General features: G+C 31.3%; 1 protein-coding gene across 2 annotated transcripts in view; it reads left to right on the top strand.

Moving 5' to 3' along the window:
• Agps (alkylglycerone phosphate synthase) overlaps positions 1–17102 on the top strand; it is a 131956-nt gene that overhangs the window by 46592 nt on the left and 68262 nt on the right. For both annotated transcript variants that reach the window (XM_076865890.2, XM_076865891.2), the window contains exons 9-10: positions 1377–1502; positions 5608–5716. In XM_076865890.2, coding sequence (XP_076722005.1) covers positions 1377–1502; positions 5608–5716 — 235 coding nt within the window. The remainder of the gene's footprint in view (positions 1–1376; positions 1503–5607; positions 5717–17102) is intronic.

Below are 17102 nucleotides of genomic sequence, written 5' to 3'. Positions count from 1 at the left end.
AGAGGAGAAATATAATGTAACAATCTTATATTTTTAATTTTAACCTGTAAAGACATGTACTTGGTTTATTTGTGGGTAGTTATTAACCTCATTTCAAAAAATTATTAGTTTATTTTGGTATTGAGGATTGAATCCAGAAGCTTTCTACCTCTGAGCTACACCCAACCCCCATTTTTTGTTTGTTTTAAAATTTTATTATGATACAGAGCCTCAGTTGCCCAGGCTGGCATCAAACTTGGAATCCTCCTGCTTCTACCTCCCAAGTAGCTGAGATTATAGGTGTGCACCACTGTACTTGGCATTTACCTCCTGAAATTAAATAAATGTATTGGGTATCTAGTGGAAAAGAATGTGGCAATTGGTGTCTTTTCAAATCTTGTTTTCTTAACAGCAAAATAGAAAATATAGTTTGCATCAGTGGTGTACAAAATCTAACAAGTTATATTTAACTAGTAGGCTTTCAAATTTGGGATTATAACTTTCATACCACACTCAAATACTCAGATGCAAACATAGCTGAAATATTCTATGTCTCTGCATGGTTTACTTGAAAAATAGAAGCAGTTGCTTAACTGGATGACTATCAAAATGGTCAATGCAGATTGATGGGCTTGAGTGCAGTAGATAGTGGATATGCAGATGGTGGTGTCTGTATCATTTGACAGGAGATGGCTGAGTCTTTAAAATTATTTCAGTGGAATGGCTTTGGTGTTGTTGCAGTAAAGGGCATCCATTCAACCTCAGGTGCTGTACAGATGGCAAAGCTAAGCTAATATAGAAAAATGAGAAACAAGTGACTATTTAATGTACAGGAATGCATGATCCGCATCACAAATAAATGATGGTATTACATGCAGGAAACCTAGCCAGATGGCTGTACATTAAAACACATGACTCCTTGAGAGAATTAAGTACAGGCAATTTGCTCAGATTTTCTGCAGGCCTGCTGCATATTATATTAGGGCAGGGAGAACAAGAGATTAAGTGCTTTATTTATTGAAAGTGTTTAGGTGAAGTTGGAAGTTATTTAAGCTTAATCTGTTCTCCATAAGTATTTAAATTGTCTCTTTGTGTGGGTGGGTAGAGGTGAGGAGGGACAGCTGGCTTTATAACAAAAGGATATAAGGAGCAAGATTTTTTGTTGAACCTGTGGACTACAGCTATCTTTTGGCCTACATGTTCCAGTTTTGTAAAGCTTTCCATTAGGCAGAAGTTTAAAATTTTTTGAGAACTACTAGTAAAAGTATTTATTTTTCAGTTTCAATGAAAATCAGCAGTGTCATATGGAAATTTTAAAGTGGGAGGAATTAATGTGTTGAGTCCTATGTACAATGGCACCATTTCGCTGTTCAAATGTTAACATTTTTGTTTTCCAGCTTAAAGAAAGTGGTTATTGTACAGGTCATGAACCAGATTCCCTGGAATTCAGCACTGTGGGAGGATGGATATCTACTCGGGCATCAGGCATGAAGAAGAATATCTATGGCAATATTGAGGACCTGGTGAATTTATTTCTGTTTATATAATTGATTAGCATATAGGGATTATTATAAAGAGGTTCATCTTCATCAAAATGTAGCTCTTTTGATTATAATGATGTGGTGTTTGTATGTATGTGTGTATATATATATATACACATGTATGTGTATATATATATATATATACATATATATGTGTGTGTGTGTATGTGTATATATATATATATATATATATATATATATATATATAGGAAATGATTAAAAGACATAATTGTAGTCATTATTTATGAATGCCCTTGTCACACTTAAACTTTGTAGATATTTCACAGTATCCAATTTATGAAATACACAAATATTATTTACAAGCCTTATGGAAACTCAAAGATTTTAGTCCATTTAAGTATTTTAGCATTGCTACTATGTTACTTTAGGAGATTTTAAATTTATTTTTCTGAAAAAATTTAAAAATTTTTTCAAAAATTTAATTAAAGGGCTATTTGAAATTGTTCTGTTAAGTAGTGATATGACCTGTAATGTTTAATGTGTTTACCATTTTGTTTTAGCTTATCTGGTGCCAATTTTCTGGGAGTCAGTGTGATAATAGTGTACCTGTAGGCATCCTAGTTAGGTATTAGGTATCATTTGTTTCATTGGTAGTTTTTCTAGTGATTAGTTATGTGATCTTATGCAAATTGGTTCACCATTCTAAACTTCAATTTTCCTTTCTATAAAATAGAATAATAAAATTCACTGCATAGAACTATTGTAAGGAGTAAAGGGCATGAAGGGAAAACTCAGCAGAATCTCTGGTGTGCAATAGGTGCTTCATAAATGTTAGTTCCTTTATCTTCAATATTTTGAGAGTAGTTCAAAAGAACTTTAATTTAAGAGGGTATTAAAGTGACGTTCCTAACATTATTCCTGGACTTGTAAAGCTTCTTTTTCAAATCTAAAGTTTCAACATTTTCAGTTGATGTGAATTTAAAATTTTTAATGAGATCTATTTGTTCTTTGTAGTTAACACCCAGTAATTTAAGACTCTTGTCAGCTTATATTGTCAGCTCTTTAGAAACATTTACATTATCCTGGTTTCTTCTTCCCCTCTCTCCCTTTCATTCTTTCTTTTTTTTTCCTGTTGAGGATACCCAGGCCCACATTCATACTAGTAAGAGCTCTACTGCTGAGCCACACTCCAGCCTATGTGCCCATGTTTGTTTTCTTTTATTGCAGACATATTTAAAAATTACATTTTTCTTTTTTGTAACTAAAATAACTAAATTCAATTGCAGGGGAGAAGCTTTAACTTTTTTTTTGCTATTAGATTACGAACTTTATCAGAGGTAGGCAAATACTTGATAAACTGTTAGATTTGGTACTGCCAAAGCATTTAATTTATTTTAGTCATTTTTTGGAGATAGTTAAGGGCCACAGATTATAAGTGTACATCCTAATGTACTTATCTGACAAAGCAGTTAATAAGCACATTTTGTTTTTAATTTAATTTTTTTGCAACATCTTGTATCCTCTGAAACTATCTTAATTTTCATTGCTTTTCTGAAATCTCTACTAAAATTGATATATTTTTAATATCTGTACCTGCACTGGAACTCATGAAAAATATTACACTTTTTAGAAGTATTAACATTTCTTTAATCATTATTAGTGTATAAAGTATAGTTAGTATTGATATTTTAACTTTGGAAAAAAGTTGAAAGGAGTTATTTGGTCTAACTTTTAATGTGAAGATTCAAAAGTCTTGAATACTTTTTGTGTACAATAGAATAAACTTTTAACTTTAAATTTCCTGTCCCCCTTTGTTTCCAAGAACATTTTAAGGAATTCTAATTAAAGGATTTCCTAGCATTTTTGGTTACACTTTCTTACACTGATGCTATGGAGTTGAAGCTCATGATCTTTAACAATAATGCACTGCCACTGTAAAAGGTGCTCTGCAATACTTTTTCATTATAAAGTACTGTTAGAAGGAAAAGTAGAATCCTACAGTAATAAAATCAAACTAAAAATTCTGAATTTCACAAAAGTAAATAAAGTGTGACATAGTAAGCATTTAGTTTTTAAAAGTTTTCAGAAGAAAATCCTTTTTTAAAAATCATAACTATTATATGGATAATTTATGTAATTAGACAACAACTTGTTTTTATTTTAAGAATAATATATATATATACATATTATAAAAAATTACATGTTCTTTGTATATTAAATACATAGTCATTTCTAACAATTTTAACATCTTTATATTTATTTTCCCAATTATTTTTCTAGGCATACCACAAACACATATGAGTATATCTAGTTTTTAATATAAAAGGAATCATACTGTGTTTGATTTGTTCTTTAATTTTTGTTACCAGTGTATTAACATGAATGAATGGAGGTGTACACCATCATTTAAAAAGGGTTTACATAATCTTTATGGATAATTCATGGTTTATTAAACAGTCTCCGTAGTTATTCTTGATTTTAAAATTACAGAAAACTGATAAAAATATCCTCTAATGTAGTTTCTTGGGCATATTCCTTTGTTTCAGTAGGCTCCCTGAGGTTGAATTGTTGGATCAAGAAATTTATACATTTTTAAGTCTTTGAATCCTCCAGCCGAATTGCCATATAACGTGTTTGTACTGATTGATATTCCCACTAGCACTGTGAGAATCTTTGTAGTTAACTGGGCCTTTTTGTTTATATTTTGTGTTTTAGTTTTGTGTGTGTGTGTGTGTGTGTGTATTTTTTTCTTTTTTTAATTGCTAGAGTGTAAACTTTGAAAATGTCTTCACTGGCACTTCTCATTTCTTATTTTGTGAATTGCTTATATGTCCTCTCATCATTTGCTTTAATAGTAAATGGATCATCGTTGTTTAGTGGTCAAAAATCCATTCTAAAAATGTGTTGGATTTTTACCTCTTTCCAAATGAGATATTGAAACTGATTTTTAGAATGATCCTTCTTGCCCATAATATTGACTTTCTTACCTATACAGTGCATTTACATATATCTCTTGCTTTTTCTCTTTAACTCAGTTCTGTCTCTTTAAATCTGTCTGTCTATTTTTGTGGTACTTGAGATCTAATCCAGAGCCTGGTGCATGCTAGGCAAGTGCTCTACCACTGATCTATAAGCCCAGCCCCATCTTCATTTGACATGATCATAATTGGTATTTCATTATTTTTGTTTTTGTGGGGATAAGGCAAAAATATGATTTTTCTTAGAATTTCAAGCGTGTAGCACAGTACCTGACATGAGTAATAGTGTTTCATAAAATACGTTTAAATAGCCAGGTGTAGTGGCATATGCCTGTGATCCCAGCAGTTTGAGAGTCTGAGGCAGGAGGATTGCAGGTTTGAGGCCAACCTGGGCAACTTAATGAGAAATAAAAAAATAAATAAAATATATAAATATATAAAAAATATTATCACACATATACATGTATTTTATGTGTACATATAGCATATGTCATATACAATATATAGTGTATAATATATAACATAATATTATAATGTATATTATATAGTATATATAATCATATACTAAATGATATAATAATATATTACTATATATGCGAAATTAATGAAAGAATGAGCCTGTTAAAGTAATGTCTTCACTGTTGTTTGTTGTTTGAGTCCTTAGTTCTTTGTCATATGGATAACCTTGGACTAAATCTTTAATTAAAGAAAGTATGTTTTTCTATTCTTAAGATGATGAATATATTTAAACCAGCTTAAATCAAGAGGCATATAATAATTTAGAATTTTTCTCTCTTTTAGGTTATATACAAATTTTATCTTTAGTCTAAGAATTACTAAAAGATACTAAAGTCCTAAAGGGCATCACAATCTATTGCTTAGCCCCACATTTCTTTTTTTTTTTTTAATATTTATTTTTTAGTTTTAGGTAGACACAATATCTTTATTTTACATTTATGTGGTGCTGAGGATCGAATCCAGTGCCTCGTGCATGCTAGGTGAACATTCTACAACTGAGCCACAATCCCAGCCCCAGCCCCACCTTTTAAAAGTAGTATTTTATATGAATATGTAAAATGTGTATATATATATGCACACTAATTCAATGGCTGATTCCTAGAATTTACATCCTGTATTGTATTAAACAGGTGGTTCATATGAAAATGGTAACACCTAGAGGTGTAATAGAAAAAAGCTGTCAAGGACCTCGTATGTCGACAGGCCCTGATATCCATCACTTCATCATGGGATCTGAAGGTAAATATAACTGCAGATTTATTATGAAAAAAAATACAGGTGACTCAATTTTGTGAAAAATCTATGTTATTTGATATCAGATCTTTGAAAGAAAGACATTTTATATACTTAAGGAATAGTAATTTTTTTAAAGTTTTATTATTTTAGTATTTCATAAAGTTTTTATTATGAGAACATCTTATTTAACTTTCTTGTTCATTTTGCTTTTTTTCTGGAGACAGTGCATTTTTTTAAATTACATTTTTTTCTTTCAGAATTTTTAATTTAGGAAAAGTAGGATGTAAAGTAGTTTAATATTGTGTACTATACTGTTTAATATCTTTATAGTTGTCAGGGGAAAGAACTGTAAACATTATCTTGCTGTCTTATTTTTCTATAATTTTATCTTTTTTTTTTTTTTACTATTTGATTTTTAGAAGACCTGAAATTAAATTCTGATTCACATCTTTATTTGTGCATTATACATAATAATAGGGTTCATTTTGACATATTCATCAATGCATGTTACATAATTTTCTTCATTTCAGCCCCCAGTATTTTGAGTCACATATCTTTTAAACCTGTTGGTCATTAAATTTCGCAAGTAGTATCCTTAGCTGGTTACTTAATGTTGGATAGATTAGAATGTAGTTCTTTAGGTCATCCTAAATACGTAGTTGCTATATAGATTAGAAGAAAATTAACCTTTTCTTTATGTTTCACAGACTGTAGGTAGACATAGTGAATTGTATGGATAAGCTAAACATGACCGTAATTTTCAGTTCTTTGAATGGGAGGCTTGGAGAATTCAGAAAAATAAGAATTTGGAGAAACAAAATAATCTAAAACAAGAAATTATTTCTAAATTTAATATATTAAAACAAGAAAGTGTAAATTGGCAAAGGAACTCATTTATTTTAGAGGTGGTCCAAGTAGAAAAAGATTTTAAGCTATATTGAGAAATGGAACAAGTAGTTATAATGAATTAAGATGTTAGAAGATAGATTGCAATCTTTGATGGTACATCAAAGAGGAGAAAAAATGACAAAGTCTAGCTCTTGGTGTTATGATAAAGTGATATGATCTTTACCATATCACTAAAATTTGATAGACTCTTGTCCAGGGGTATAGCTTAGGTGTTTTGCAGGATAATCAATGAGACTTTTGTTGAGATTTCTCACCAGTTTACTTAGTTTATTCCATTTCTGATCAGCATAATCTTCTAGGAAAAAACAGCTACATTTTTAATGAGAAAAATAAAATATTAAGTTTCTTTAAAATAATATAGTTGTCAAATATTTTTCTGGAAATTCTTACATTAATGCATTATCTAAAAGTTAACTAAAAGAATATAAATTTTGCTATTAGATTTCAAGGTAAATAAGAAATGGGTATTAAAATTCATATTTATTTATTTATTTATTTATTTATTTATTTGTTCAGATACTGGGAATTGGACTTAGGGGTGCTTTATCAGTGAGCTACATCTTCAGTCCTTTTATTTTTTACTTTATAGACAGTGTCTTCCTAATTTGCCCAGGCTGGCCTGGAACTTGCAGTCCTCTTATTTCAGCTTCCCAAGTCACTGGTATTGTAGCTGTATACCACTGCTCTCCCCCTAAAACTCATAATTTTTAATTTTATTATTGATATATACATAGTTGGAATTGAATCTATAAAATATAAATCATCTTTTCAAGTAAACTCTTCAGTTTTTTTTCTCAGTGTTTTAAAAATTCTGCTTGTTAGGTACTGTGCTAGCACATTTAAGGGCACTTAAGTATAGGTCATTACACAACAGTGTGATAAATTCTATGATTAAAGTAAATGCGGGAGAAATACAGATCAGGTCAGGTTGATGGGTATTTGAAGGCTTCCCCTGAGAAGCCATACCTAAAGTGGTTGTTGAAGGTTGTTAGCAGAAAATAATTCCAGGTCAAATATAGAAAGATGGACAGTATTTACTCTTTAAAAAACAACATAGAGACAGACTGAGAAGTGAGAAAGCCCCATGTCTGCTTCATCATGAAACTGCCAATTTTTCAGTATAAGTAGGACATAAGGTTTAATTGCTTGGTAAACAGCAGGGTTATAAGGGGACTGGAGAGAGATTTAAGGTAGGAAAACAGTAAAGTAAGTGAAGAAATATGATTTATGGAAAATAGGTATAAATAGTTAAGTGAGATTTTATTATGAATATGTATTCAAAATAGCATACTGATTTAAGAGCATGAACCATGAAGTCTGTCAGATTTGGATTTCAATTCTAGTTTTATCACTTGTGTTTCTGGGACTTTGTTTAAATTAGGTAATTATCTGTGTCAAATGTCCTCAGCTATAAAATGAAAATAATAAAAGCATCCCTCTTCATAAATTTGTTGTGAGGATTTAATGTGATTGTGCTCAGCAATGTTAAGTTTATTACTGTTATTCTGGCTGTTTATTATTTTGATATCATTGATCTTTACCATTTATGATTCCTAATCACGATTTCAGCTTATATGCAAATATAGCATTATTTTTATATAGGCCAGGAGATAACATGACTGAGAAAGTAAATTTATGTACATCATGTTCTGTTGTAAACTATATATATATATATATATTTAATGGACAGCATGCCTTTATGTGTTTTTTTTGTTGTTGTTGTTTTTAATGCGGTGCTAAGGATTGAACCCAGTGCCTCACACATGGTAGACAAACACTCTGCTACTGAGCTATAACCTACACCCTGTAAACCATTTTATCTACTTAATTGTAGAGCAAACAATAAATAAATAAAGACCATTTCCTGAGTTCTGGTATAAGTTATAGCTATAACCTATACCCTGTAAAATGTATTTTTATGTGCTGTTTTGAACTACATATATAATAACCTTATGCCTTAAATGTGTTCATAAACCTTTCCTGAAGGTTAAAAATGTTTTTTTTTTTTCTTCTTTTCCGTAGTTAAATTATTTGATGACAACCTTGAATTTTTGTTTTGTACCTGGGATTGAACCTGGGGGCACTTAACCACTGAGACACATCCCAGCCCTTTTTATTGTATTTTCTTTTGAGTTGGGATCTTGCTAAGTTGCTGAGGGCCTCATTAAGTTGATGAGGCTGACTTTGAACTTGCAATCCTCCTGCCTCAGGCTCCTGAGCTGCTGGCATTACAGATGTGTGTCATTGCACCCAGTAATCCTAAATTTTACATATGCCTAATAACCTGAAGTATAATGTGTTTGTCTTGTTTTGTGTTGTAAATTTTTCATGTTCTTCCAATAAGGAGTTTTCTTCTATCTTAGGTGCTCTAACATGATCAGTATAATGCAAATTATAATAAATATTCAAAGCATTATAAATGCTTTGCATTCTTTTCCTAACCATAGGATTTACTAATAATTTAACTTTCTTTTATTTGAAAGACAAAGTGTAATTTTTTTTAACCTACTGATAATGCTTTTGTTTTAATGTTTGCTCTACAATTAAGTAGATAAAAATGGCTTATATCAATCATTTTTTAAAGATTCACTAGTCATGTTTTATTTAAATAAAGATCATCCTTGGGTGTATTTCTCAGGAAAGGCACTTTGACCATTCCCTGAGTTCTGGAATGTTCTAAACTGGTTTTCTGTGACTTTGATACTAAGGACGGATTGAATGGATATGTCTTTGGGTCATCCTTTCTCTAACTTTCTTGAAAATGCAGCTCCCCTATTATATTAATTTTATTTATTGTTTTAAAAAAATGATACCAGTCTATTTCTCTTGCTTTTCATAGGTTGTTTTCTCTTTTCACCTGGAGGCCCAGGATTTTTTTTTTTTTTTTTTTTGTCATTATACTCTTAGAGTTTAAGTTGATTGGTTGGGTTATTTGCTGTGGTGGTATCTAGTAGACCTTTCCAATGTATAGACTCATGTCTTTTATTTTTAGCCAATTTTTTTGGATTGTAACGTTAAATTTTTTTTTAAATTTCTATTTAAAAAATAAAGGTATTTTGGGGGGCTGACATTGTGGGGACTCAGTGGTAGAGCGCTTGCCTAGCATGTGTGAGGCACTGGGTTCGATACTCAGCACCACATTAAAAAAAAAGTGTTTTATTATTTTGATTTTTATTCTTTAGGGACGCCTATTATACATATGTTTGAATTCTTTTGCTTATTTTCCAATTCACCCACTTTTTTTCTGATTTCTTTATTCTAGTGTCATTCTTTGGCTATTTTTCTGCTTTTTAAAAATACCCTTTAATAAGTTTTCATTTAAGTGTATCTCTTATTCAGTTACCTTATAATTTAACCGTCATTTTTTAGGTGCTTTTTAAAATTGTTGCTGTATTTCTTTCCCAAATTTGATGGTTTGTTTTATTTCTCCTAGGGTTTTTTAAATTTGTTTTTAATTTTTGTGTTTCTAATTCTCTGTTTGTTTTTAGTATTCCCAGTAGCTTGTTTGGCAATATTTAATTCCTTTTGAAATGTTGTATTGCACTTCTTCTCAAGATCATGATTGGTTTGGGGAATGGGATTTTTTTCTGCATACTATTATCTGTATTTTCTGACTTTTTTGCAGTATTTCTTTTTTTTTTGTACTGGAATTGAACTTAGGGGCACTCAACCACTGAGCCACATCCCCAGCCCTATTTTTTTAATTCTATTTAGAGACAAAGTCTCACTGGGTTGCTTAGTGCCTTACTAAATTGCTGGGGCTGGCTTTGAACTCGTGATCCTTCTAAGCCTCCGGATCTGCTGGGACTACAGGTGTGGACCATTGTCCCCAGCTGCAGTATTTTTTTTTTTTTTTAATTTTTTGCTCTGTTTTTTTCTATTCATGTTTATTACTTTAAATAGGTTTCTAGTATGGTAGTGTTTTTTTCCCCATGTTCTGTCCTCTTTTGTGCTGTTTGTTTTTTGTGGTAGTTTTATGGAGGCAAAGGATGGCTATCTTTTCCCATTCTTTTTCTTTACTGCCTTGCATCTAAAGAGTCGCAGTCTCTCTCTCTCTCTCTCTCTCTCTCTCTGTGTGTGTGTGTGTGTGTGTGTGTGTGTGTGTGTTTGTGTCATTTGTATTTCTCCAAGGCTGTAATTTTTGGTTCTTCACATTTTCAAATTCCACTCTGTAGTCAGGCTGTGGACTACTGAGGTCTTGTACAGTCTATTGTTTTTATTGGCATTATTTGTCGTGCATTTACTTTCTGGGTGTAATTTTGTCTGTACTTCTTCCAAGTCCTCAATTACCCTCTTTGTTTTGTGATCTTTTAATCCTTCCCTTATTCACTTTTTAGCTTGTAGCAGCTGGAAAGCTGTAGGAGGTCTGTTGGAGTTTTTTTCTTTTTTTCCTCAAATTTCTTAGAGGTAATTTGAAGGTTGCAGGGTTCTTTTGTTTTTTGTAATACTGAACTTGTAGGCCTTGTGTGACTTGTTTTCCATGTTGATTTTTTTTGGGGGGGAGAGGGTAGGGGAAACAAAATGAGAGGAAAATTTCAGAATCAAATGACTGTCATTATTCCTAATCAGAAGGTTACTTGAGTATATTTTATGAAATTATGAAAGATTTTAAATTTGCTCCAAGCAAATACTTGCATTTTATAATAAATAGCAATCAAAGCTTCATGTTTCCTCAAGAATAAAAATTATATTTGAAAATCATAAAACAAAATGTTGAAAGTTATTGCAGTCTATTTTTTAAATATAAGCATGTGTTTTTAAACATAAACATAATATGTAAGCCTCAGTGGTGTCACATTTCCATGAAGTTATTTTGTAAACAGTTATATAAAGTATATATAAAATATTGGCATAAGATGTGTATAATCAAGTGATAAATAATCTATGTAGTTTTATATATCACTACTGATCTAATATTCCTAGAACAGAAGAATTAATAAAAATTAATTAAATAAAAATACCATAGAAATGGGCCTTTTGATGAAGTGAATTTGGACATATCCATTTTTGACTGGCTTAATTTGAGTATAAGTCTGAATGGAAGCCGTCCCCATCAAACTGCATTTGGGACCTGGGTGGATTTTGATCTCATAGTGAGAGAGTAATGAACTGATAGATGACAAGTTGCGTAGACTCACCTTGATCACTTCCTTGACCTTGTAAAATAATTTATTTTACACCAGATTTAAAAAATCTCATAGTATTATGGTGGGCTTTACTACTTTAGGGTGCGTATCTTACATATATAAAACAATATGGATATATAGAAATTTGAGACATGCCTTCTTTTTATTAATACTTAGGAATTTTGAGAATTTCAAAAAACCTTTATGTATGTATAGAGATACATACGTATTTTGAAATAAGCTTTTTGAGTAATAACATGTACGTTTACAAAGTTCAGATATGTAGAAGTATGTACAAAATTCAAGATGTGTATTTGTCCAGAGTCAACACTATTGTAATATATATCCTTTATTGGTTGATGTTTAAGTAGTTTCCATTTTTTTCCTTTGGATCATATTTTGATTATAGTGTTGTGATTCAGAGAAATATTTTCAAATTACTTTATTAATCAGAAGTAAGAAAATATGTCAAAATATGTCAAAAATATGAGAACTTGGAGTTCAGTTTTTAAATAGAAAAGTTTCTTGTCAAAAGTCAGGGTTTGTATTGACCTTCCCCTAAATGAATTTAATCTGGTGAAACTTGAATTTCAGAAAGCATTTTAAAAGATTTTCTGTAGCCTATGGATAGATTAGAGTAGGTGGATGAGGTGATTTATGTGTTTAGGAATTTATGACTGACAAGTTTTAAATTTGTTTGTAGAACTGACTTTGAACATCAGGTGTTAATTCCAAGACTACCGGGAAACTTGTAAAAATGTTGAAAGGAGTAAAAACATTTTAAACTAAGTTTAGTGACGGTGTCAGTATTCTGGAAGGAAATTAGCAACTTTAAAAACTGTCTTGATAATATAGAATAGTTGTGATAGATAATTCTGTGCTGATGGGTGAGAAGACAGCATAGTACTCACCTGTCAACCTTTTGCCCCTTTCGGACAAAAGACTAAAAGTTCACCCCAGAAAGAAACCCTGTCCTTTTTAGCTATCAGTAACCCCACCCTGTGCTCACACTCACACACCTCCATGCCCTGAGCAACTACTTTTTGTCCCTATAGATTTGCTTTTTCTGGACATTATACCTAACTGGAATTATATATGTATAGTTAGTGTTTTTGTGACTTCTTTTACTTACTATAATGTTTTTAAAATTCAGCAGTTGTAGTATATATCAGTAGTACTTCTTTCCTTTTTATAACTGAATAACATTTATTGCATGGATATACTACATTTTGTTTATTTATTTATCAATAACGGACATTTTGGCTCTTTCTACCTTTTGGCTATTATCAGTTATGTTACGATAAACATCCTTGTGCTGATTGTTGTGTGGACACGGTGTTTTCATTTTTCTTAGATATATATCTCAAGTGGAATTGTTGGTCACACAGGTCATCATCCTGAGTTTTATAGTTCAAAGAACATCCAGACTATTTTCCTGCATGGCTACATCATTTTATTTTCCTACAAGCAGTTTATGAGTTCCAAATTTCTTTACATCCTTGCCACCACTGTTATTTTCTGTTTTTTTTTTTTTTTTTAAATTATAGTCATATGAGTGGTGGCGATCTGGGATCTCATTCTTAATTAGCATTTTCTTTTGACTAATGATCCTAAGCATCTTTTTTTTTTTTCATGTGTTTATTGATCCCTTGTATATTTGCTTGTATATGTCTATTCAGAATATTTGCCTACTTTTTGGTTGGTTATTTATCTTTATTATGGAATTATAAAAGACTTTATTCTGGGTATGAGTCCCTGTCACATAAATGATTTGCAAATGTTTTCTCCCATTCTATAGATTTCTTGCCTGTGTCTTTGAAGCACAAAAGTTTTAAATTTTGGTTGAGTCAATTTTTTTTTTCTTTTGTGGCTCTCATGTTTTGGGTATCATATCTAAGAATATAATGACAAATCCAGTGTCCTGATGATATACCGCCATAGCTGCTTCCCAGAAATTTATGGTTCTAGCTTTTATATTTAGATCTTTGGTCCATTTTGAGTTGCTTTTTGTATGTGGTGTGAGGTAAGCATTCAACTTCATTGTTTTGTATATAGATATCCATTTATCCTAGTGCCATTTTTTTTCAAAAGACTGTTCATTATTGGAAAGTCTTGGCACCCTGTCAAGAATTAGCTGACTATAAAAAAAATGGGTTTCTTTCTGGATTCCCAGTTCCATTGATCTCTGTCTGTCTTATGCCTGTACTATACTGACTTGTTTACTGTTTTTTTAGCAAATTTTTAAATTGAGAAGTGTGAGTTCTCCTTTCTGTTGATGTTGTGTTTTTTTTTTTTTTTTAATATTCTTTTAGTTATTCTGGATCACTTGCAGTTCCATAAGAATTATGTAATTAGGTTGTTAATTTCTACAATGAAGCCATCTTGGATTCTATTAGGGATTACATTAAATCAGTAGTCTAATTAGATAAATTTGAGGAATACTTTCATCTTAACAAGGTTGTATGGGGTGTATTTCCAGTTATTTAGATCTTTAGTTTCTTTTGACAATACTTTTTAGTTTTCAAAATGTAAATTTTGTATTTCTTTATCATATTTATTCCTATTTTATGTTTTTTGATACCATTATAAATGAAATTATTTTCTTAATTTTATTATAAAGAAACAGTTGATTTTTGCATATTAATTTTATTTACTACAGTCTTGCTGACCTCCTTTTTAAGGTCTATTAGTTTGTTATTAGATTCTTTAACATTTTCTGTATACAGATCATGTTATCTATGAATTATTTTTTCCTTTCCAGTATGGATGAATTTTAATTTCTTTTTCTTGCCTTGGCTAGAACCTCTAGTATAACATTGAATAAAAGTGGCAAAAGCAGAACTCTTGTCTTGTTCCTGATCTTAGGGGAAAATCATTTAGTCTTCCCCCATTAAGTATAATGTTAGATGTGGGTTTTTTCATGGATGAATTTTATCAGTTGATGATATTCTCTTCAATTTCTAGTTTATTGAGTGTTTTTGTCTTAATGTTGAATTTGTCAAATATTTTTTACTCTATTGAGATGTTCATGTTATTTTTGTTTTTTTATTCTACTGGTGTGTCCTATTACATTTATTGATTTTTTTTTAGATGTTAAAGCACTCTTTCATTCTGGGGTTAAACAAACCCCGTTTGGTTATAGTGTTATTTGGTTTTATTTTTTTATTTTAATTTATTATGCATGACAGCAGAATGCATTACAATGCATATTACACATATAGAGCATAATTTTTCATATCTCTGGTTGTATACAAAGTAGAGTACAACATTCGTGTCTTTATACATGTACTTAGGGTAATGGTGTCCATATTATTCCACCGTCTGTTCTACCCCTGTGTCCCCCCACTTCCCCGACCTCCCCTTTGCCCTATCTAGAATATGTCTAATTATCCCATGCGCATGCTCCCCCCAACCCCATTATGAATCATCATTTTTATATCAGAGAAAACATTCAGCATTTGTTTTTGGGGGATTGACTAACTTCACTTAGCATTATATTCTCTAGCTCCATACATTTACCTGCAAATGTGATGATTTTATTCTCTTTTAATGCTGAATATTATTCCATTGTGTATGTATACCACCTTTTTGCTATCCAATCATCTACTGAAAGGCAGCTAGGTTGGTTCCACAGTTTAGCTATTATGAATTGTACTGCTATAAACATTGATATGGCTGTGTCCTTGTAGTATGCTGTTTTTAAGTCCTTTGAGTGTAGACCTAGGAGTGAGGTAGCTGGGTCAAATGGTGGTTCCAGTACTGCTTTCCATATTGACTGCACCAATTTGCAGTCCCACCAGCAATGTAGAGTGTGTCTTTCCCCCCACATCCTCCTCAACATTTACTGTTGTTTGTATTCTTAATAGCTGCCATTCTGACTTAGAGTAGTTTTGATTTGCATTTCTCTAATTGCTAAAGATGTTGAACATTTTTTCATATATTTGTTGACTGATTGTATATCGTCTTCTGAGAAGTGTCTGTTCAATTCCTTGACCCATTTGTTGATTGGGTTATTTGTTATTTTGGTGTTAAGATTTTTGAGTTCCAGTTTTCCCAGCACTATTTGTTGAAGAGGCTATTTTTTCTCCAATGTATGTTTTTGGTACCTTTGTCTAATATAAGATAACTGTAGTTAGGTGGGTTTGTCTCTGTGTCCTCTATTCTGTACCATTGGTCTACCAGTCTATTTTGGTGCCAAACCATGTTGTTTTTGTTATTATTGCTCTGTAGTATAGTTTAAGGTCTAGTCTACTGATGCCACCTACTTTACTCTTCTTGCTAAGGATTGCTTTAGCTATTTTGGGTCTCTTATTTTTCCAGATGAATTTCATGATTGCTTTTTCTATTTCTTCAAGGAATATCATTGGGATTTTTATCAGAATTGCATTAAATCTATATAGTGCTTTTGGTAGTATGGTCATTTTGACAATACTAATTCTATCCAAGAACAAGGTCTTTCTATCTTCTAAGGTCTTCTTTATTTTTTTCCTTTAGTGTTCAGTAATTTTCATTGTAGAGGTCTTTCACCTCTTTTGTTGATTCCCAAGTATTTTATTTTATTTTATTTTTTTGAGGCTATTGTAAATGGTATAGTTTTCCTCATTTCTGTTTCAGAGGATTTGTTACTGATATACAGAAATGCCTTTGATTTATGGGTGTTGATTTTATATCCTGCTGCTTTGCTGAATTTATGTATTAGAAGTTTTCTGATGAGATTTTTTTTGGATCCTCTGGGTATAGAATCATGTCTTCAGCAAATAGTGATAGTTTGAGTTCTTCTTTTTCTATCCATGTCCCTTTAATTTCTTTCATATGTCTAATTGCTCTGGCTAGAGTTTCATGAACTATGTTATATAGAAGTGGTCAAAGAAGGCATCCCTGTCTTGTTCCAGTTTTTAGAGGGAATTCTTTCCATTTTCTCCATTTAGAATGATGTTGGCCTTTGGGCTTAGTATAGATAAATTTTACAATGTTGAGATATGTTCCTGTTATTTCTAGTTTTTCTAGTGTTTTGAACGTGAAGAGGTGCGGTATTTTGTCAAATGCTTTTTCCACACCAGTTGAGATGATCATATGATTCTTTTCTTTAAATCTATTGATGTGATGAATTACATTAATTCATATGTTGAACCAACCTTGCATCCCTGGTATGAGCCCCACTTGATTGTGGTGCACCAAATTTTGATATGTTTTTGTATTTGATTTGTCAGAATTTTGGCATCTATATTCTTTAGAGATATTGGTCTGAAGTTTTCTTTCTTTGATGTGTCTGTGCTTGGTTTTGGAATCAGGATGATAAAGGCCTCGTATAATGAATTTGGAAGTGTTCCCTCTTTTTCTGTTTCATGAAATAA

This window comes from Callospermophilus lateralis, chromosome 9, assembly GCF_048772815.1.
Source record: "Callospermophilus lateralis isolate mCalLat2 chromosome 9, mCalLat2.hap1, whole genome shotgun sequence".
Classification (NCBI taxonomy): domain Eukaryota; kingdom Metazoa; phylum Chordata; class Mammalia; order Rodentia; family Sciuridae; genus Callospermophilus; species Callospermophilus lateralis.
The sequence above is the reverse complement of the archived record's forward strand: the minus strand, read 5'-3'. Positions and strand labels throughout refer to the sequence as shown.